This window comes from Macrotis lagotis, chromosome 2, assembly GCF_037893015.1.
Source record: "Macrotis lagotis isolate mMagLag1 chromosome 2, bilby.v1.9.chrom.fasta, whole genome shotgun sequence".
Classification (NCBI taxonomy): domain Eukaryota; kingdom Metazoa; phylum Chordata; class Mammalia; order Peramelemorphia; family Peramelidae; genus Macrotis; species Macrotis lagotis.
Window position 1 is genome coordinate 39,082,979 of NC_133659.1, and position 24,528 is coordinate 39,107,506.

The window sequence follows — 24,528 nt, forward strand, 5'->3', positions numbered from 1 at the left end:
AAAATTAGAGAAATAGAGTAGACGTCACTGCTTTCTCTTGTAGATTGGATTTGAAGAGACATAAGCTAAATACAAATATTTGAACTGATTAGATTAGAAAAGTTTCTGGCTGTTAAAGGAGACAAGAGGCTCCTCTCACATATATGGGGAGAGCAGTGCTGCGGGGGCTTTATCTTGGTTCAATATTTAGAAATAACAATGGTGCATCTCAGGGTCTATGTGACCAGACTTGCCATTTGCAGATAACACACCACTATCAAGATGGCCTCCGGTGTCCAGATGTCAGCCCCAGTCTGTCTAATTGAGAACACAGGACAACTGAGGGTGAACCAGGAATCCCTGAAGATTCTCTCCCAAATAACCAATCCTGTGGTGGTGGTGGCTATTGTGGGCCTCTATCTCAATGGCAAGTCCTACCTGATGAATAGACTGGCAGGGAAAAAAATCAGGTATGTGCTATCAGCAAAGTAAAGGTATGAATGGAAGACATAACTGTTCATTATTCATTTTGATGACTTTTGTTTAGCAAGGAGGGATAGACTTAGAAAGGCAGGTCTCATTCTGACCTCTTAGGGTAATCTGGGAGACAAAGGAGAAGCTTCCTCCATTTTGCCTTAATAGTAACTGACATATAAACATATATTTATATTGTGTATGCATATGATGTATAATGTAAGTACATGTAATACAGGCATTGGTATGATACCTTATATATGTTCTGTGTACCGTATATGTGTGTGTGTATACACAAAGAAAAATTATAGAAACATTTCACATATGTATATCCACAAACACACATATATGTATATGTATGTGTATGTGTATACACACATACACACACATTTCCCTAACCATCCAGGCTATATATACCCAGGTAGGGGCAACTAGACAGTGCCAGTGGCATTAATACCAGGAGGATGGGAGTTCAAATATGGTATCAGACACTTGATTCTTACTAACTGTATGACCTTGGGCAAGCCACTTAACCCCAACTACCTCACATCCAGGACCATCTCCAGTCATCCTGATTCATACCTGGACATATAACCTGGAAGCTTCTTGAGGAGAAAGTGAGGCTGGGGACTTAGCACCCCCCCACACTCAAATCCAATTCATTTACTTATCAAGACATCATCTCCCTAATGTCATGGTCTTCTTTGAGATGGACAAAATTCCCATTAATCTTTAAAATCCAGTTTAGGTGCTCCTCTTCATCTCTGAAGAGATTCCATTAAGAAATAAAATTTCCCTCCCCCAAATTCCTTTAATAATTTTTGCCTGTCCAAGGCACATTTGGTGTATATTATAGTATTACATGCATGTCATATTTCCCATGACTTATACATGTATATCTATGTACTTAAATAAATTATAGAAGAGTATATGATGAATATGACATACTCAATATATGTAAATATGTGACATTAATATTAATATAGTCTCTAATAGAATATATGTATATTATATGTCTTATGAACAAATATATTACTTTCTGTATGATTTTTATATATGTGTACATATCACTATTAAATTTACAAAGCTTTTTCCGTACCCTATTCCATTTGAGGGTCACAAGACTTCTAAGAAGTAGGCACTGCTGGTATTATCGCCAGCACTTTAGATGAACAAACTGATCAGGTTCTTGCCATTAGGCACCCAGTTAATTTTAGAGGTGGGATTTGAACCCATGTCTTTCTACCTTGAGGCAGCATTCATCTGACATTTCTTCCTAGATCAAGACTAGACAGATTTTGAGAATAGGCTAACAGTGGGAGGTGATTTATGTGAGCATTATAATAAACTTTATGATTAAGGTTTTGTGGTACTGAGAGAAAAACAAAGGAAGTCAAAGAATCTAAGCTTAGCACTCAATTTTCATATTTATTAAGTGGGGAAACCAGACATCTCATGTTGTCTCTATGACTTCATCTGCGAAATGAAAGAGTGAAATTGGATGGTCTATAAATCCCTTCTGACTTTAAATCTAAGATCCTGTGACTCATCAGCTTCCAGTCATTTGACCCTATTCCCCTTGAAATATTCTAAAATTCAGGCAATTTGGACAAATGACTATTTCTCTATTTTTATATATTCACTGACAATATTTCATATTCTTCCTGGCCATATTTCCACAGGTCAAAACCTTACTTTTCAAAATCCAGTTCAAGTGACCCCCTTCCTCTCTGAAGAGATCCCTGGCCCTTAAACCAAAAAGTGAAATTCCTCTCCCCGGAATTATTTTCATATTTTATGTCCACCTGAGGCATGTTTGGTTTGTTATCATAATTTTCTATGCTCTTATGCTGATAGAAGTGCTTGAGAGAAGAGACCATGCTCTATTTATCACTGAATCATTCAGAGCATCAAGGAGAGCACCTTACACAAAACAGATGAGTACGCAAAGTGAGTTAAAAACTTGAAATTAGGGGTGGCTAGGTGGCACAAGAGAGAGCACTGGCCCTGGAGTCAGGGGTACCTGAGTTCAAATCTGACCTCAGACTCTTAATAATTACCTAGCTGTGTGGCCTTGGGAAAGCCACTTAACCCCATTGCCTTGCAAAAACCTAAAAAAACAGAAATAACGTGAAATTGATATATAAAAGATAAATGGATGAATGAATGAAAGAGTTAACGAATGAATGAATGAACAGAAATAAGGAAAACATCCTGGTATCTCTATGGGTCTCTGAAGCACAAGAAAATGTTCTTACTTTTGTAGTGATCAAGCAACTGGTCTATTTTGTGTCTCTCTGCAGGTAATTTAAAATTAGACCTAAAGAAATTATTCTATTATTTGTAATCTCCTTTCTTATACATTGAGAAAACAGTCAATTTTCTTGGAGCAAATGATTACTATTACAGAGCTGTACTAATCTCAAAGATACTCATTAAATATGGGATTGCTCCCTGTTCATCTCTCCAAACTGTGGTGCAGGTTTCTCCCTTGGCTCCACAGCGCAGTCTCACACCAAGGGCATCTGGATGTGGTGTGTTCCTCATCCCAAGAAACAAAATCACACCCTCGTTCTTCTGGATACCAAGGGGCTGGGGGATGTGGAGAAGGTAAGAAGGGAGGACACCGTGAGCCTCCAGAAACCCAAGGGAGCAGGGTTTTCACCTGGTACACAGGTATGCTAATCTAGGAGCTGCAATGGGAGTGGGAAAATATCATGTGATCTGACTTCTGGGGCAACAACAAGGATGGCACATGGACCTTCACCCTGGCGGTGCTCCTGAGCAGCCCCTTTGTCTACAACAGCATGGGCACCATCAACCAGCAGGCCATGGAGCAGCTGCAGTATCCTTCTGTGATTTGGGGGAAGAGAATAGGTGGGGGAGGGAGGAGGGGAGGGTCTTCACTCTCCACAGACATCTCTCTGAAGCCCGTGTTCTGTTCCTCATGGTCTAGGGGCAGGTGTAAATTTGTGAGTGTGTGTATATACACATCATAAGTTATAAATTCCTCATGCTTCATGCTGACAAAGTAAACAGCTGGTTTAGGGCCAAGCAGAAAGAAAAGGTTTCGAATAATTGAAGGAAGTGTGGAACCAGGGCTGTGACGTTTTCTGCCATATTTCCTTATTTTGTCCATCAGCTTTGTGACTGAGCTGTCAGAACACATCAAGAGCAAATCTGCTTCTAACACTGAGGAGGTAGAAAACTCCTTAGAGTTTGTGAGTTTCTGTCCAGATTTTGTGTGGATTCTATGTGATTTCAGCTTGGAATAGGAAATTGATGGGAAACCAATCACCCCTGATGAGTACCTGGAGGCAAGCACTGAAGCTTAAGCAAGGTTCTAGGGCCTGAGGGCTGGGCATTGATGTGAGGAGTAAGGGAGAGGATGGGGAAAAACCTCCAGAATTTATTTTATATTCTGAACACATATTTCTCTAGTTATTGTTCCCTGCCTATTTGAAGACAAGGAAAGTTCGTCCATTTTGACTGAAGTCCAGTCTATTGGCTTCAATGCAAAACACCCACTTCCATCTTTGGAAGAAGTCCTTTGCTTTATTTCATCATCATCATCATCATCATCAACAACATTAAAATCAGCAATCTTTTATTAAGCATTTTAATGGACCAAACACAGTGATGAGCACTAAAAATACACAATGAAAGAGGGGGCAGTCTCTGCCTTCATGGAACTCACATTCAAATGGGGGTGTCTACCTAGGCACAAATTTGTGCACCTAGGCACAAAAAGGCTTATTTCAGCCAAATAGAGGTCACTGAAAGGAAACATAATTTTATAGAGGGTCCGAAGTCCAGGCTTAATTCTGTGGTAAAAGACTCCTCTTTCCTTTATCTTAGGTGAATCTGAGGAAGTTAAAAAATTCAACTTACCTCGTCAGCATATCTGCCAGTTCTTCCCCAAGAAGAAATGCTTTGTCTTCAACCAACCTGTCCACCAAAAGAAGCTTTCCCAGCTTGAGAAACTTGCTGACTGTGAACTGGATCCTGAATTTGTGGAACAAGCTCAAAGTTTCTGCTCCTATATCTTCCAGCATTCCAATGTAAAAACTCTCCAGGGAGGTGTCACAGTCAATGGACCCCGTGAGTCCTTTCTCCTTCCTAGTCATCCTGCTAGTGCTTTTTTCCCTGCTGTTTGTAAGAGAAGAGGCATTTGGGGCAGCTAGTTTGTGCAGTGATTATAGCACCTGCGGAGGATCCAAGTTCAAATTTGACCTCAAACACTTAATACTTTGTCGTGAGACCTTGATCAAGTCAGTTAACCCCATGCCCTACAACAACTACAAAAAACATTCAGAGAGATAGAGACAGGGAGAGAGAGAAACAGTCTCTCCTAGGAGAACCCCAGATAAAGATATAATTTTAGATAACAAAAAAAAACCTTTCCTGGTTCCTTTCCATGGATCTCTCATCCATTCTTACCATTATGAACACTTCAGCTCTTTGGTCTGAAAACTTATAAAATGCCAAATAAATTCCCTAAAAGATAATAAAAATCTAGAGATATAAAAGCTAAACAGAAAACACAGACCAAGACAATTCCTTCTCTATTGTTTCCATAATTAAGTTAATTAAATGTTTATGCCTATTATTTTGCATGATAGGTTCTGACCATTTCCAAAAAAGGGAAAACAAATGGAGCTATCAAGAGACTGGATAGAGCTACCATGTTTAGGAATGAGTCTGTATCTTTATTGATACTTCTCATTGCTTTTCATTATTACCTTTGGGGATGCTTCTTGCTCCCATATCAAAAGGATTCCAAAAAGTTTCACAGAATCATAAAATGTTAGCCTGAAAGAGTTAATTTGGAAATCTTCAGTATTCTGTTGTATTCCCTATGGTGCAATAATTAAGAAACTTGAAAAGTCAAATTAAAATACCCACTATTTAGCATGATAACTTCTGACCCTTCTTCTAAAATGTTGACCTCTTACATTTTTGTTTTCTTTGTAGGTCTGGAGAACCTGGTCCTGACCTATGTCAAAACCATCTCCAGTGGACATATACCCTGTATGGAGAATGCAATCCTAACACTGGCTCAAACAGAGAACTCAGCTGCAGTTCGAAGGGCCCTTACACACTATGAAGAGATGATAAAGCAAAGGGTCCAGTTCCCCAGAGAGACTCTTAATGAGTTCTTGGACATACATGCCACCTGTGAGAAGGAAGCCCTTGAAGTCTTCATGAAGGATTCTTTCAAGGATGAGGACCATAATTTCCAAAAGGAACTGGTGGTACTTTGATTAGTCTTATTCATGGGGGGGGGGTCGACCTGAAGAAGAGAGATCTAGAAAGGAAAATGAGAGTCTTCCTAAAATCAACAACTTTCTAGATGAGATCATGGTCTTCAGTCAATCATGTGATCCTGAAAGTCTATTTTCAATCTCCTTTAAGTAAAAAAGTCACAAGGAAAATATGTTCTAAAAGATGTTGACTGACTAAGATACTATAATACATTTATTCTTAATTTTAAGAACTTTTAGATTACACATAAATGAAGAATTGAGCATTGCAGTATAAAGTACAGGTGATAAGTGAAAAGGGCTTAAGGAAATTACATATTGTCAAGACTGATTTGTCCCATTTCCCATAATCTGTTAGACCTTGTAAGATAAATATACAAGAGGATCCTATAATAGCATGTCAAGAACCATGCTATGCTTCTGCACAGATGGAAGGGGGGAAGTTATTTTTTTAAGAATTCATTTTTGAAATACTTATTTTTCTGATATATTCTCCTGACTGTACCTTTTACATTTCATTATCTTTATATTGCTATAAAGAACCAGGTGGAAGCCAAGAAAGAGACCTTTTGTAAGCAGAACTTGGAGGAGTCCACAAAATGGTGCAGAGCTTTACTTCAGGATGTTTTTGGTCCTCTGGAGGAAGAAGTGAAACAGGGGGCCTCCTCTAAACCAGGGGGCTATCATTTCTTTATGCAGAAGGTGGAGGAACTGAAACAAAAGTACTACGAACATCTCAGGAAGGAGATACAGGTGAACCATCCCATGAGCTATCGATTAAAGATAGGGATGGAGAGGGAATTTTAGGAGTAATGTCCTGCAGTGAATGACAGTAATGGCAAGTGGAGTGCCACACTTTCAAGGTCAGCGATACATGAGTAGTCAAACTTTCACTTTACCCAACAGCTTTATCTCCTTTTTCTGATACGCTTTCTTCCATTGCTAGGCTGAGGAGAATCTGCAGGAATACCTGAAGTCTAAGAAAAGTACAGCGGAAGCAATACTGCAGGCAGACATGACACTCTCAAAACAGGAAAAGGAAAGAGAAGGTAAGAAGTCCATGAATGTGATCCTAGCTCAAACCCTTCACAGATTACTTCAATATCATTAGCATCCAGAAAGAGCTCTTTCTTGTTACCAAATCTTTCTGTCTGTCGACATACATGTCAACAGACATTCAACTTATCTGTGGCTGCTCTCTACCACTTGTCTGTAGCTGCTCTCATGCAGAATGTCCGTAATGAAGAAGTTAAGTCATTTAAGTTGGGATGAACTAGAGCAGAATGGGCACCAGTGGTCCTTCTTCTCTCTTTAATTTTCCCCAATTTTTCATCATCCTCAGTGGAGCGTGTGAAAGCTCAGGCTGCAGAGGCTGCTGCAAAGCAGCTGGAGGAAATGCAGAAGAAGGACAAGGAGCTGATGGAGCAGAAGGTAAAAAGCTATCAGGAGTATTTAAAGCAAATGGAAGAAAAGATGGAATTAGAAAGGGAGCTGATGAGAGCAGACCAAGAGAAAGTGATGCTTCTGAACCTCAAGGTATGTAATCCATGAGTTCACACATATGAAGTGGTTTTTTAATCTTTAAAATTCATCAATAATAAAAGGTTCAAAGAATTTAAGATTGAAGGGACCCTAGAGATATTCTAAACCATTTTATTTCATCTGAGTTGTTTCTTGTCCAGGGTCTCATATAAATCCTGCACAATGTGTCATCCAATATGCTGGGTATATTCCCAGACTATTCTTGACAAAAACACTAATGTTATATGGGAGTCATCTACTGATAATTGTTCACTCTTGCCACAAGATTTTTTCAAATCAAACTTCTCTGTTTAAATAGCATTCCTTGCCCAAATTTTGTCTTGAATAAACTCTTATTGGTATTGTATCTAATCATCCCCATCATGTGCTTCTCCTCTGCCCTTTGAGTGATCCTCAACTGTTCTGATACCTAGATCAGCTAGTGAAACAAATTAAGTGTCTTTGTCATAAAGTACTGTTTCAGTCTTTTCTACTCTCAGATGATTACTCCATTTTTGTAAGACAGGAATTTCATTTTATTTCAGAATCTCCAGTTTTCAACATTTTTAAATACTATTTTCTCTACAAGATTATTTTTCATTTTGGTCATTGTTTTTGAAATTATAAAACACTTTTAATCTCCTCTTATATAGTTTCTATCCCTCTTACAAAAGTTTAAATGCCCTACTTCACAGCATGTAGCAACAAGCATAAAATATCTATTATATTTGTTGCGATTTGATTGATATATGGAGAAGGAACTCTTTCTGGACCATATCTGGTCTCCTGTGACCAGCCTTTCCCAGGTCTATTGAATTACAGATTTTTGTAAAGGAAATTGTTTGAGATCCTGTTGGACTTTGAATTCCCTTTTATTCATCTAGATGAAATGATCAGGTTCAATATTTAATTTCCTACTACAATAACTTCCCTTCAAGAGTAGAGTAAACACACACAAATACACGTGCTTTATATGTTAGAGCATACTATAATTATAAAGACATAAATATACATTAAGTTTTCATAAATAGATGCATCTGTAATTTTTCAGTGCAATTATTTCCCTTCAAGTGTATATACTTTATAAATACTGTTTGCTTATACCACATCCTTACAATTTATATATATGTGAAGATGTATATGTGTGTATATGTGTATAAAAATATATCATTGTGTTTTTCAAGGAATTCATTTCTAGAAACTCTTATAAGCTTCTGATATATTCTCCCAACTCTGACTTTTCCATTTTGTTTCTTTTATATTGCTGCAAAGAGCCAGGTGGAAGCCAAGCAAGAGGCCTCTGGTAAGTAGAACTTGGAGGAGTCCACGAAATGGTGCAGAGCTTTACTTCTGGATATTTTTCGACCTCTGGAGGAAGAAATAGAGCAGGATGCCTTTTATATACCAGTGGGCTATGGTCTCTTTAAGTTGAAGATGGAGGAGCTGATACAGAAATACTACTGGCAGTACAGGAAGGAGGTACAAGTAAACCATCCCATGAAGAATTGATTAAGCCTAGGGATGGAGAAGGAACTTTAGGAACTATGTCCTGAGGTGAATGACAGTAATGGGAAATGGAATGCCACACTGTCAGGGCCAGTGATACACGAATAGCTAACCTTTGACTTTACACCAACAGCTTTATCTCTTTTTTCTAATTCACTTTTTTTTCCATAGTCAAGCTGAGGAGACTCTGCAGAATTACCTGATGTCCAAGGAAGATGCAGCTAAAGAAATACTGTGGGCAGACCAGTCACTCTCAGTAAAGGAAAAGAAAATGGAAGGTGAGCAGGTCAAGAATGTGGTCCTAGTTCACACCCACCACAGATTACTTCAAAACCATTAGTATCCAGAAAAATCTCTTTCTTGTTACTAAGTCCTTCTCTCTCACTTGTCTGTAGTTGCTCTCATAGAGAATATATGTAATGTAGAAGTTAAGTCAATTAAGTTGGGATAAACCAGAGCAGAATGCTGCCATGGGTACCAGTGGTCCTTCATCTCTCGTTCATTTTCCCCAATTTTTCCATCAACCTCAGTGGAGCGTGTGAAAGCTCAGGCTGCAGAGGCTGCTGCAAAGCTGTTGGAGGAAAGGCAAAAGGGCAAGGAGCTGATGGAGCAGAAGGAAAGAAGCTATCAGGGGCATTTAAAGCAAATGGAAGCAAAGATGGAATTAGAAAGGAAATTGATGAGAGCAGGGCAAGCAAGCATCCTGGACTTGAAGCTCAAGGTATGTAATCCATGAGTTCACACATATGAAGTGGTTTTTAATCTTTAAAATTCATCATTAATAAAAGGTTCAAAGAACTTAAGATTGAAGGGACCTTAGAGATGTTCTAAACCCTTCCCTTTCATCTGAGTTGACTCTTGTCCAGGGTCTCATATGATTCCTTCACAGTGTGTCATCCAACATACTGGGTATATTCCTGCACTATACTTGACAAAAACACTAATGTTATCTGGGAAGTATCTACTGATAATTGCTCATGCTTTTTTTTTTAGGTTTTTGCAAGGCAATGGGGTTAAGTGGCTTGCCCAAGGCCACATGGATAGGTAGTTATTAAATGTCTGAGACTGGATTTGAACCCAGGTACTCCTGACTCCAGGGCCAGTGCTTTATCCACTGTGCCACCTAGCAGCCCTTAATTGCTCACTCTTGCCACAAGATCTTTTCAAATCAAACTTCTCTGTTTCATAACATTCCTTACCCAGATTTTGTCTTGAATAAACTGTTATTGGTGTTGTATCTAGTCATCCCCGTCATGTGCTTCTCCTCTCCCCTTTGGGTGATCTTCAACTGTTCCAATGCCTAGATCGACTAGTGAAACAAATTAAGTGTCTTTGTCAGAAAGTACTGTTTCAGTCTTTCCTAATCTTGTATCATTACTCCATTTTTGTAAGACAGGAATTTCATTTTATTTCAGAATCTCTGGTTTTGACATTTTTGAACACTATTTTCTCTACAAGATTATTTTTCATTTTGGTCATTGTTTTTGAAATTATAAAACACTTTTAATCTCCTCTTTTATAGTTTCTATTCCTCTTACAAAAGTTTAAATGCCTTACTTCAGAGCACATAACAACAAGTATAAAATATCTATTATATTTGTTGAGATATGTTTGATTTGTGGAGAAGGAACTCTTCGTGGACCACATCTGGTCTCTTGTGACCAGCCTTTCCCAGGTCTATTGAATTGCAGATTTTTGTAAAGGAAATTCTTTAAGATCCTATTGGACTTTGAATTCCCTTTTATTCATCTACATGAAATGATCAAGTTCAAAGATTTATTTCTCTACTACCATAATTTTCCTTCAGGATTGAAGCTAACACACACAAATACACATGCTTTATATATTATATGGTGTATGTATACACTATATAGTTAAAAATATATAAATATATTTATATAATATATTACAAATAAATATAAATATATTAATATATAATATACATATATTAAGCTTCTATAAATAGATGCATATGTAATTTTTCACTATAATTATTTCCCTTCTACTGTATATGTACTTTTTTGTGTACTATGTTTATAGTATATCCCTACAATTTACATATATATGAATATGTATGTATATTTCTGCACATTTGTATAAAATACTCACTTTTCGCTGGAATGAAAAATAATTAAAATAGAAAGTAAAAAATTCTTTGAGTTTGATCATATGTATGTATGTTTACATGTATGTGGGGGCTTACATATGTGTATGTGTGTGTATGTGTGTGTATATACAAAGCAAATTATAGTGTTTTGTTTTTCTGGCATAGCTAAGAACTCTGGGGGAATGAATACCATCATTTTTGCATAAATAGTTTCATTTTTCTTTTATGATACTTTAATCTTTGTCTTTATCATTCTGAAATTTCATAATGGTCTCTCAGAGCATGGAGTTTCTGATTTTTTCATCCTAAAATTCTATGAATTCTTTATACTTCTAGGTGTTATAAGCTCTGATCCACTCTAGAAATCTTCTCTGCTTACAAATATCTTCATTTTGGAGTAGAATTGGTTTTTTTTTCAATAGCTTCCAGAGTCCCTACAAATACTCTTACATTTGGACTTCTTGATCTCTCTTCCATTGTTGTTCTTATTGTGATCAATATTGGTTTTGCTTTGGCAAACATCTGGGATTGTTTGTTATTCTTTTTATTTAGTTCAACTCCCTCACTCAGTGCTCCTCTGTGTCTCCCCTAGTTCAGCTTTTGCCTCCTTGCAGTTACTTTAGTTTCTTTAGAGCAATAATTATGTTCATTTTTTTCACTCTTTGTTCTCTCACTGCCTGTGCTAATGTATGTATCTCTCTCTCTCTCTCTCTCTCTCTCTCTATATATATATATATATATATATATAGATAGATAGATAGATAGATAGATAGATAGATAGATAGATAGATAGATATGTTTCCTTATAAAGAATATGGTCAAATCATTTAATGGCCTACTTCACTTGTGTGTAGTGAGCAAAAAGCTTTGGAAACCTCCAAACATTATGGAAATGATAGTTATCTTATATTGTGGAACTTATCAATCACATTGGTGCTTTTTATTTGGCTTCTTCTTCATTTCTCTGATCAACTTTGCTTCCCTTCCCTTGTACATCTATGGACAGTCTTTTAACCAACTTGAGAGGCAGATCTTCCAGAGGGAAAAGGCAGGCACAGGGGCTGGTATCTAGACTGTTTCCTGTTCTAGTCCAACAGCTCCTGTAAGAGATCACAGACCTCTTAGCTATTGTAGATGCTGATGTAGAATCTGAGTTTGAGGCCACTTTGGAGTGGCCTCTCAGTAGACTCGTTTCTGCTGCCTCCTCACACCCTGTCCTACTCTCAGGGCCCCAGGGAAACTAGTGGCCGATGCAGGCACTCTCTCACCTTTTTCAGTCATTTTCACTCTAGTCCACAGTGTGAGGAAAACCTTTCTTTCTTTTTTTTTTGTTTTGGTAAGTTCTATATCGTTATTATTTTCTTCTTTTTTTCAATTGAAATTTTATTTTATTTTTCCAATTACATGCTAAGATAGTTTTCCAAAATTCATCCATTAGCAAATTTATGAGTTCCACATTTTTGTACCACCATTTCTTCCCCCCCTCCGCATGGTGGTGAACAGTCTGGTAAAAGGTGTATATGTACAATTGGGTTTAACATATTTCCATAACAGTCATGTTCTGATAGAGGAATTAAAACTAAGGAGAAAGAAAAAGACATGAAAGAGAATGGAAAAACATAAAAGAAATTTTTAAAAAAGTGAATGTAGTATGCTTTGATCTTCATTCAGACTTCATAGGCTTTTTTTCTGGATATGGATGACATTGTTGATAACAGGTCTTTCAAGATTATCCTTGGTCTCTGAACTGCTGAGAGATGCTATAAACCTCATAATTGCTCATCTCACAATGTTGCTGTCGATGTGTACAATGTTCTCTTGGTTCTGCTCACTTCACTCAGCATCATTTCAAGCAAGTCTTTTCCTGCTTCTCTAAAGTCTGACCACTCTTGATTTCTTACAGAACAATAGTACTCCATAACATTCATATACCATCATTTTTCAAGTATTCCCTTATTGATGGGCATTCCCTCAATTTCCAATCCTTTGCACTACAAAAAGCTGCTATAAATATTTTTGAACATGTGAGACTTTTCCCATTTTTGTTGATATCTGGGGATATAGACCTAGCATTGGAATTGTTGGATCAAAAGGTATGAACAGTTTTATTGTTCTTTGAGCCTAGTTTTAGACTTCTCTCCAGAATGACTGGAGCAGTTAACAACTTCACTAACAGCACATTACTGTTCAAATTTTCTTATATCCTCTCCAAAATTGATCATTTCCATTACTCTATTTCTTAACCAGTACCAAACAGTTTTGGTAACTGCCACTTTATAATACAGTTCTAGAGCTGGCACAGCTATGCCAGTTTCCTTTGCATTTTTTCATCAATTGCTTTGATATTCTTGATCTTTTGTTTCTCAGGTGAATTTTGTTACTATTTTTTCTAGCTCTGTTTTACTTTATTTGTGTGAAAAGTATTCCTTCATATAGTTTCTGGGTATAAAAACCCAGAAGGTAGGTTCCCAAGTATTTTATATTGTTTATCGTACTTAAAATGGAATTTCTCTATCTCTTGTCTATGGGCTTTATTGTTCATATAAAGAAATGCTGATTACTTTGTGGTTTTATTTCATATCCTCTTGCTTTGCTAAACTTGCTAATTGTTTCAAGTAGTTTTTAAAATGATTTTCTAGGATTCTCTAGTACAAACTATCATATTGTCTTCAAAAATTGGAAGTTTTGCTTCCTCATTCTCAATTCTAATTCCTTCCATTGCTTCTTCTTTTCTTCTTCTTCTTCTTCTTCTTCTTCTTCTTCTTCTTCTTCTTCTTCTTCTTCTTCTTCTTCTTCTTCTTCTTCTTCTTCTTCTTCTTCTTCTTCTTCTTCTTCTTCGGCAAGGTAATAGGAATAAGTAACTTCCCAAAAGTCACACAGCTAGGTAATGATTCCAGATTTGAACTCACGTCTTCCTGGTTCCAGGGCGGGTGTTCTATCCAATGTACCACCTAGCTGCCCCAAATTTGTCATTTCTTATACAATATCTAATAGTAATGGTGATAATAGGCATACTTGTTGCACCCCTGATCTTATTGGAAATTCTCCTAATTTATTTCCATTACATATAATGTTTATTGATTATTTTAGATATTTATTATTTTATGGAAAATTGCATGTATTCCTTATTCTCTAGGGTTGTTAAAGGAATGAGTGTTTTGTTTTTGCAAATGCTTTTCCAGCATCTATTGAAAAAATTACATAATTTCTGTTAGTTTTATTACTGATATAGTCATTTATGGTGATTGTTTTTCTAATGTTGAACCATTCTGCCCACCTGGTATAAATTCTACTTGAACATGATATATTATACTACTATTAACTTGTAATCTCTTTGCTAAAATTTTATTTAAAGTTTTTACATCAGTGTTCATTAGGGATATTGGCGTATAGATTTATGCGTCTATTTTGGATATCAGTACTATTAGGTATCAGAACTCTCTGCATCTCATAAAAGGAATTTGACAAAACTCCTCTCCTACTATTTTTAAAAACAGTTTATATAGAATTGGAATCAATTGTTCCTTAAATATTTGGTAGAATTCTCTTGTAAATTCATCCAGTCCTGGGAATTTTTTCTTAGGGAGTTCATTGATGATATCTTCAATTTTTTTTTCTGAAATGGGATGATTTAAGTATTTTATTTCCTCTTCTGTTAATATGTGTAGTTTATATTTTTATAAATATTCATCCATTTCACTTTGATTGTCAAATTTATTGGCATGTGGTTGGACACAATAGATCTGAATTTTTTATTTAATTTCCTTTTCATTGGTGGTGAATCCAAGATTTTCCTTTTTTTGATACTGGTAATTTGATTTTTATTCTTTCTTTTTTTAAAAATCAGGTTAACTAAAATTTTATTTATTTTATTAATTTCTTTTTTCATAAAACCAACTTATTACTTCAATGGCTTGCTTGATTTTAATTTTATTAATTTACCTTGATTTTCAAAATTTTTATTTGGTATTTTATTGGGAATTTTACTTTGTTCTTTTTCTAACTATTATAGTTGCATGCCCAATTCATTAGTCACCTCTTTCTATATTTCATTCTAATAAAAATTTAGTGATATGAAATTTCCCCTAATAACTGTTTTGGTTGCATCCCACAAATTTGGGTATGATGTTTCATTGATGTCATTGCTTTGGGAAAAAAAATTGTTGATTATTTCTATGATTTGTTGTTTCATCCATTCATTCTTTAAAATGAGGTTATTTAGTTTACAATTGGTTTTTGTTTTATCTTTCTGTGACCCTTCATTAAACATAAATTTTAGTGATCATGATCTGAAAAGGATGCATGTAATATGTCTGCCTTTTTGCATTTGTTTGTAAGGTTTGTAATGCCCTAGTTCATGATCAGTTTTGGTATTGGTCTATATACTTCAGAGGAAAAGGTATGTTCTTTTCTATCCCCATTCAGTTTTCTCCAGAGAGATATCCTATCTAAGTTTGCTATAATTCTATTCGCCTTCCTAACTTCCTTCTAATTTACTTTGTGTTTAGATTTATGTAATTCTGAGAGTGGAAGATTGAGGTCCACATTATCATAGTTTTATTGCCTTTTTCTCCCTGTGATTAATTTAGCTTCTCCTCTAAGAATTTCAAAGTTATATAACTTGGTGCATATTTGATTAATAATATTACTTCAATGCCTATGATGACTTTTAAGGAGTTGTAGTTTCCTTCCTATTACTTTTAATGGGATCAATTTTGGCTTTTGCTTTGTCTGGGATCATGATTGCTGCCCCTGATTTTTCACTTCAGCTGAAGCATAATATACTAACATAATGTAGGATTCTGGTTTTTAATCCATTCTGCCATCTACTTCACTTTCATGGCAGCTTTCACCTCATTCACATTTATAGTTAAGATTACTGACCTTGGACTCTTCTCCATGTATAATTTTCTCTTTCCTTCCTCCTTATCCTTCCTTTCTGTTGTTTTCCCTTTCCCTTTTAACTTTTCCTTAATTTTAACTTTAGCTATTTTTGTACTTTACTTTTACATTTCCTTCTCTTTTATTAGACCCTTCTTTCCTTTTTTTCCCCTCCCCCCACCTCCACTTCCTTGTTGGATAGAATATATTTTTAAACCTGATTGGATATGTATATTATTCCCTCTTTAGACCAAATTAGTTCATAGCAGGATTTGATCATTGTTCACACTCTCCCTTCTTTCCCTCTACTATAATAGATCTTTGTGACTCTTCAAGTGGTGGTATTTATCCTCTAATACCTCACCTTCTCCTAGTATAATTTTTCTTAACATTTCTTTATTTTTTTTAATTCTGACTTATACTCACAAATCCCTCTATTGTAATATAATCCTTTTATATGAACTAAAAGGAGTACAATTTTCAAGGGTAGATTGATTGATTGGTTGATAGATTTATAGGGAACATTGCCTCATCATCACTTCATTTATAAATTATACTCACTTTATACCACATCCTCTTTCCAAGTTCTTTCTATAGACATACAATTTTCATGAGCTAAAGTATCTTATAAAGCAAAATCACTTTATAAACCAATCATACCCTCCCCTCCTAAGTTCAGTCCCTTTAATTATAGTTAAAGTAGTAAGTAAAGCAAAATCACTTCATGATCTCTTTAGGTCTAACCCCTCTAAAGAATCTCTTCCTCTGTCCCTAAAGCACTACAAGTATAAGGTATAATCCTTCTTTCTTTCCCTATAGAAATACAGCCTTTGTTAACTAAAGTATCAAGTCAAACTCCCTCCCTTTATTGTAATTCCAAATAGAATTACAATACTGTTTAGCAACATCACTTCATGATCCATTTAAAGTCCATACCTTCTAAGTAGAATACCAAATATATTGAATCCTCATTTCCTAAAATATTGACAAAAGCTCAATAATTTCATGGTCATCCTGTATCAATATCCTCCCTCTAAAACCCCTAGAATACCAAGTATTATCTTTCCCTTCTAGGGATGTTTCTATTTTGATGTTATTAATCAGCATTTTCCCCTTCCATTTACCTTTTTATGCATCTCTTGAGTCTTGTATTTGAAGATTGAATTTCCTGTTCAGGTCTGGTCTTTTTATCAGAAAATGTTGAAAGTCCTCTATTTCTTTGAAAATCATTCTTTTTTCCCCTTAAAAGATAATCTGAGTTTTGCATGTTAGTTGATTCTTGGTTGTAATCCCATGTTCTTTGCCCTCCAGAATATTATATTCCAGACCCATCAATCCTTTCTTATTGAAGCTAATAAGTCCTGTGTAATTCTGATTGTGGTTCCTTGGCATTTAAATGGCTTCTTTCTGGCTGTTTGCAATATTTTCTCCTTTAACTGAGAATTCTGAAAATAGGTTACAATATTCCTTGGAGTTGTTATTCTGGGATCTCTTTTTGGAGGTAATTGATGAATTCTTTCAAGTACTATTTTTCTCTTCTTGTTCTAGAATATTAGGGAAGTTTTTCATGAAAATTGATCGAGGAAATTTTCCAGGCTCTTTTTTGATTATATTTTTCTAGTAGATCACCAATTCATAAATTAATTCTCCTGGATCTAATGTCAAGGTCATTTGTTTTTCCAAAAAGGTACTTTATATTTCCTTTAATTATTTTCAGTCTTTTGGTTTTGTTTGATGGAATTTTCATGTCTCATAGAATCATTAGCTTCCATTTGTCTAAGTCTAATTTTGCTGATTTTTATTTTCTCCAGTAAGCTTTTGTGTTTACTTTTCCAGTTGGTTAATTTTACTTTAAAATAAGTTGTTTTCCATCTCCAGGTGGTTAATTTTGCTTTTTGATGAGTTGCATCACATTTCATTTTTTGGTAATTTTTTTGTTATTTTTACTTCTAAAGGAATTGATTTCTTTGGTGAATTTTTCATAATTCTCTCATGGTTCTTTTCTTTTTTCCATTTTTCTTCTTCCTCTCCTTGGTTTTTAAAATCCTTTTTGAGCTCTTCCAAGAGGTTTTTGATTTAAGGCTTCACATGAAAGCAATTTGTCAATGCATTCCTCTTTTGAGATGGCGCTTTTGTCAGGCCTATCAGAATAGTAGCTTTCTATAGTTAGTGCTCTTCTTGTTGATGCTCTTTTTGATAGTTGAGCTCTGCTCCCATGAAACAGCAAGTACAGTCTCAAGCTTTTTTTCTCCTGGAACTGGGACTCGTCCCTGGTTTATTGCTTGCCAAGATGTTTCCTATGTAGGCCAAGCACTACCTATTCAAATGTTTGCTTCCTCCTTTATGCCAAAGTTTTCCTATGCAGTGATTTCTTCCCAACTCGGTTCTATCTCTTGCCTCAGTGTTCCCAGGGATCAGAATTTGTCTTCTGATCTGGGGTTGGGACCTTCCGTGCTGACCTGCTGAGGTGGGTCATGAGCTGAGCTGTGGCTAAGAGCCTCCCTCTGGCTTTCCTGCCCTCCTGCCTAGGCTGGGCTATACTTACCCCTTACACCATAAGAGAAAGACCTTTACTGAAGATGATCCATGATAATCTTGAGTTGAGAACTTGTCTCACTCTCTTTTTGGTGGAATCTATAGCTTTATGGTCTGTGCAGAGGCTTCATTTAAAATTGGTTCAGAAAAAGTTCCGGGAGCTTCCTAGCTTCACAGTGCCCTTTTGGCTCCACCCTAGCAACCCCTCCTCAGGTCATTCTGAGACTCTGGGGAATTATCTATCTGGTGATTTATAAATAACAATATTCCTAGAGTGCTGTTTTTGGTTTTATGCTCTTCAATCCTATTTGTTTCTCTTTAGGAACAGAAAGAATTACTAAAAGAAGGAATCATAAGAGAAGCAAAGGAATTTCAAAAGCAAATTGATTCTACGAAGGACATAATGATTGAACTCCACAAAATGGAGAGCGACTGTATCATATTATGAAGACTGAGACCTTCTCCTTATTGTTCAACTCCAATATAATTTGAAGGAGTGAGTTCAAGGACCCAGAGATTTTTGGACTTCTAGTAGTGTAAGGGTTATTAGAAATTCAAAGCTTATAAGTCTGAGTGTGACTTACAGTACTTAACGATCTGTGATGATTTTAAAATAGAAAATAGTGTGTGATTGTACCTTTACATTTGATTCCTATATAAACTGGCTTTATCTTCTCTTTTTTCTTAAATAAAGTGGTGCTCTTGGTATTTATATGCAAATACCATATAGAGCTATATCCAGAAATGTAACAATTTCTAATGAATAGTGACATATTTCTGTAAAGCATGATCACCAAATGAGTGTGAGAAGGTTCATTTCAAGGTGAGAGAATGATAACTGGGAAGATATATCAGACTTGTCCACTTGGATTCTTGGGATTTAGGGTGGGAGATGGGGGTGAGGGGTGAAGGGAAGAAGGAACCCAGACTTAGATATCATCTCCTGCTGGCCTCAGTCAGGTAGGATCACTCCCAGTTCCTCTTTTCCTGTGAATCTCACTTTATTCATTGGTGGCAGATAGGGGAAGGGTGCAGGAGGCAGTCACTGAATCACTTACCCAACTTCCTCCCACCAGAAAACAGATGGTTCTTCCTATATGCAGTGTGGTTTGGATTCACTTATTCATCTTTTTTCTGGGGAATGTTTAATAATGTGCATAAATACAAGCTCTTTTGTTCATCCTGAGCTTCTAGATGGTATTCCCAGCAATTAAGTCGATTTCTCTCTCTCTAGCCCAGGGGTTCTTAACCTTTTGTACTTCATGGATTCCTTTAGCAGAACTAAAGATGCCTCAGTATGATGCTCTTAAATGCATAACTACATGGATGTGCTCATACAAATTAATTTTTTAAAAGAATCTCTACTTTCCATGCTATTTGATTGACCTGAGGCAAGTCATATCACCTCCTTAGGTGTCAAATTTCTCATGTGTAAAATGAAATGGTTGGACACAATGGAAGTTTGTGTACTTGGCTGAAAATGTACATACACACATACACATATGCACATATATACATGAATACATATATATATATATATATATATATATATATATACACATGTGTATATCTATGTATGCATATTCAAGAAGCTGTTGCTGTTCAGGAATTTCAGTTTTATACAACTCTTCATGACTCCATTTGGGGTTTTCTTGGGAAAATACTGGAGTGGTTTGTAATTTCCTTCTTCAGGTCATTTACAGAGGAGAAACCTAAGGCAAGCTGGATGAAGTGACTTGCCCAGAATCTCATAGCTAGATAGTGTCTGAGCTCAGATTTGAACTCAGGGAGAGGAGATCTCCTAATTCTGACCCTGCCTTCTATCCACTATCCCATGTCTTCCTTTGGTCTGTTATATTTTGCATTAAAGTAACTGCCAGCAGAAAAGATTCTTTGATATGGTCATATTTCTTTAATGCCAGCAGCCAAGGAGCCCTCCCTGATGTAGTGGTCAGATGAAGTCCTTCTTAAAGAACTGCACCATGAAGTCATAGGTTCTGCTCCTCCTGATTGGTATGAAGCACATTTAGGCTGTTTTTGAACTTGATTTTAGAGAATAATCCTGTTGAAGTCCCCACAATTGGTGAGTCAATAGACTTTTGGCTCATTTCTCAGGCAGTACAGTTAAATATCTGTTTTCATCTCCTATTCTGGTCTTAGGGAATTAGAAGTAGCAAGAGATCCCTCCCAGCATTGCTTTCTTAGAGAAGCATTTCAAAAAGTCATAGAAAGAAAAGAGGCTCAAAGGAAGAATAAAGAAGGGGTTAGGTGAAAGAGGAAACATGTAGAGCACCCATGAAGAGTTGGGTTTGAAGCCTCAAGAAACAGCTAAGGATTATTTCCAAGTTTTCTCTTATTTTTCTTGAATCTTTTTTTCTGGAGCTTGAAAGTTTGTCTCAGGATTAAAATCCAGTGAAAAGGGTCAAGGGGACACCATGCTTCATTGATTTCTCCAAGCAGCTTCATCAGACCTTAGTTTCTTATTCAGAAGCCTAACACCGACTCCTGGCTATGTGTTCTGGAGACATATAGAGTCTGGTCCTTTGTCACTTAGGCAAAGTTTGCAAAGGCTTCTGACTTTGATCAGCTGGGAAGTGTATTCTTCAGGAGCAGAGCAGTATGTGAGTTACCAGAATATTTCAGGTGAATACTTCAAAACAGGTGCAAGGGGATGGCTTAGCCCTAATGCTTGATGGAGGAACTCTGAGGTTCACCCTTTTCCTTCCTAGATGGTCCTAGGGGCATGGCAGGAGGAAGGACCCTTCCTCTGTATCCTCTGGGACCTTGTGAGCTCACTCCTGTTCAACCAGTAATAAGAGATTGCTGGGAAACTTTCCAGGACTGACTCCAAAACAAAGATGGAATTCTACATGGGGAAATTGTTGGTTGAGCAAGAGTTGCTTTTATTTTGCATTGTTCATTTTTGTTTGACTCTCTATGACCCCAGTGACCAATTGTTTTCTTGGCAAAGATGTTGTAGTGCTTTGTCATGTCCTTCTCTAGTGGTTCATCTAAGGTCAGTTCACTATCACCACCACAAGAGAGTGATCTATATGAAAAGGATAGATGGGGCTAATTCATTAAGAGCATCTAAGCTAAACCTGAAAAAAATGAACAGAGAAAGCAGGAAGAGGAATAACACTAGCTGGCATTTGAATCACCCTTTAAGTTTAAGTGATTTTTGTATCTCATTTAATCCACAGAACAATACAATGAAGTAGGCATTTATACTATTATGTCCATTGCACAGATGAAGAAGCTGAGGTACAGAGATGGAAAGTCCGTGGTCACCCAGCTGGGATGTATAGCTGTCAGGACATGAGCCCAACTCCTCCTGATTCCAGGTCCAGTCTTATATCCACCTTGCTTCAACAACTCCCATAGTAGGGAAGGCAGGTCTTGTCACTGTTCCTTGTCTTTGCCTGACCCAGACTATCTAGATGCTGTTTCAAGAGACACATTTAAGAGAAATGGGTAACGTCTCCCTGCACTGCTACCTTTTCTCTAATGAAAACTTTATCTTATGAGGTCAGGGTTGATACAGAGGGCAACCTGCCCTGCATGTTTGACACAGTAAAAGATTGCCTTGGTCTAAGCTTTAGAATCTTCCCAGGAGTAAATATTTACAGATTATCACCCCCCCCCCCAATAAGACTGGATCTAATATCAAATTGGCATTAGGCCTTATTTTCAGAGAATGTCTTTTTTTTATGTGCAACAATCGACATTTATTCATGTTCAAAAATATTCATTTGTTCAAGTACAGTCATGCCATCTTCTGGAACATCTTCACAACTCTCCAAACCCCTTATTCTGGTCTGAATTTCTTGCGACTCCATGTCCTGTAGAACCATTAGCCCTGGTCTCTCATGTCCTGCAGTAGAACTCTCCTTCAATGAGCACTTCTTGTCCATGTTGCCTGCTCCTAGTACATTGGTGACATAGCAGTCTGATCTTTTATCCCCTGAGTTCTTCACCCAAGTCACCACCTCTTGTAGGGTCAGCTTCACAAGGTTTCCACACTGATTTCTCTCCATTGTAGTTTAGAAGTAGTCATTGATTTCCGAGTGTAAATGGTCCTTGAATGGTTTGTTTAGACAATATCAAGAGTCTGGAGCTAGGCAGTCCTTCCTGCAGGAATCATTATCTGATCTATTCTCTTGGTAAGGAAGCTTTTCAAATCTTTAGCCTGGGAGCACTGGCTGAATCCCAGAGGGGCAGTCCTCTCTGGTCACCTCCAAAACAAGTGACAGCATTCAATGGAAGCTGCTTCTGGGCAGCAGCAGGCTCTTGTGATTTCAAGAGCAGAAATGCCTGCAACACACAGTCTTATCTCTCTTGGCCTTTAGTGATGATTAGAGGTGGGACTTGCTTTCTATCCAGACTTTAGCAAGTGTGCAAGTTGTGTGTTGTGTCTGTATTCCAATGAGTCATAAAGCAATGATTTTTGAGTTCATCTGATTTACATAAGCATATACCTTTCATCCAAAAGCATCCACCTGGGTGTTTACAGATACTTAATCATACTTTGTATTATTATTTAAGTAATGATGATTAAGCATTAAGTAAAAATTCATAAAATTAATTTTAGTATTAATCAATAGTAATATTTATATTTATTTATTATTTTATTATTTTATAATTCATTATATCCATCGTGTGTTGCAGTGAATGTACAAAATGTATCCATCTGATTGACAAACTTAACTGGGGCTTATTTTGGGCAAAGGGCAGATATTACAAGCACACTGAAAAATCATGCTAGGGCTTATTTTATAGGAAATTTGAAATGCCCATCTGGACAATATGAGTCAGGAAAAGACAAGAAAAAGTGACAAGACATATCATCCCCCAAGATAGGAGGTGTTGAGGTGAGGTAGATATGGGGCTGACCTGGAGTCAGGAGGAGCTGAGCTCATGGTCCTGTCACTCTCAACTCCCAACTGGGTGATCATGGACTTGAGTTCTTTGCATAACTCATTTCCTCATCTGTGCAATGGGCGCAATAGTACAAATTATTGCGTGGTTTAAATGAGATACTTTTCCTAAAGCATTCAGATGCTAGCTAGTGTTATTCTTCCTGCTTTCCCTGTTCATTCTTTTTAAGGTTTAACTTGGACACCCCTAATAAATTAGCTCCAACTATTCTCTTCCTCATGGATCACTGTCTTGCTGTGGCTGGGGATACCAACTACTGGCTAACAATAGATGAACCACTGGAAAAGGACATGGCAAAGCACTGTAGCATCTTTGCCAAGAAAACAATTTGTCTATGGGGTGATGAAGAGTCAGACATGAATGAACAACTCAAAACAAGACCATCTCTTGTTCAACAAGCAATTTCCCCAAGTAGAATCCAAACTTTGTTTTGGAGCCAGTCTTGGAAATTTTCCAAGCATTCTCTTAGCACCTACTGAACAGAGGTGAGGCCACAGTGCCCCAGGGACCCAGAAAAAGGACCATCCCTACTGCCCATGCCCCTAGCCCCACCTAAGAAGGATCAGAGTCATCTTCAGTGTAGTCCATACTCACCTGAAGTGTTCTGGGAACTCACACTGCCCTGCTCCTGAACAGTACACTTTCCAGATCATAAAATTCAGAGGCCTTTGCAAACTTTGCCCAGGTGACAGAGAGCCAAGTGCTTGAAATCTAATTCTAGTGTGGTTTCCACTTCACTTCCACTTCCACTTCACTTCACTATGTTGAGAATCACTGATTCCACATCTGTAAGAGACCACAAGAAGTCATATGGCCCCATCTCCTACATGTATACATCTCCTACCTGTAACATTTCATCTTCACTTGTACTAAATGAGAAAACTGTGGCTCACAGAGGTTAAAGGCCAGGTCTCCCATATCACGACTCTCTCCTCTTCCCTTTAAGCTTGTCTTCCTTGGTCTTCTGAAGAATGGCACATGGCCTGTCACCCTCAACAGCTGGCACTGCATTGGGAATGGGTGGGGGAAGAGTAGCTGGGTCTCCAGCACACAAAACCAGGATCCAATATTGGACTTCTGAATAAGGAGCTGAGGTCAGAGAAAGATGTCTGGAGAAAGCAAAGCAAGCAAATGTGTCTTGTTCAACCTTGCCCCTTGTCCCTTCTCACTGAGTGTTTTTTTCAATTTAAATATTTTTATTTGTTTTTTTCACTGTAGGCAGTGGTAGTTTTCACCTATCATTTTATTGCAAGGTTTTGAGTTTTACATTTTTCTCCTTCCCTCCCTCCCCTTCATCCCTTCTATCCCCTGGACAGAGAGCAA

General features: G+C 37.1%; 1 protein-coding gene across 1 annotated transcript; it reads left to right on the forward strand.

The window, feature by feature from the left end:
• Positions 1 to 261: 261 nt before the first annotated feature.
• LOC141510973 (guanylate-binding protein 1-like) lies at positions 262 to 8,709 on the forward strand. Its single transcript, XM_074220342.1, is given in 10 exon segments — positions 262 to 443; positions 2,931 to 3,062; positions 3,188 to 3,298; positions 3,596 to 3,770; positions 4,290 to 4,554; positions 5,428 to 5,708; positions 6,258 to 6,470; positions 6,664 to 6,766; positions 7,060 to 7,253; positions 8,511 to 8,709. Coding segments are annotated over 10 exon segments (1,695 nt in total). The 3' UTR covers positions 8,550 to 8,709.
• The last annotated feature ends 15,819 nt before the right edge of the window (positions 8,710 to 24,528 follow it).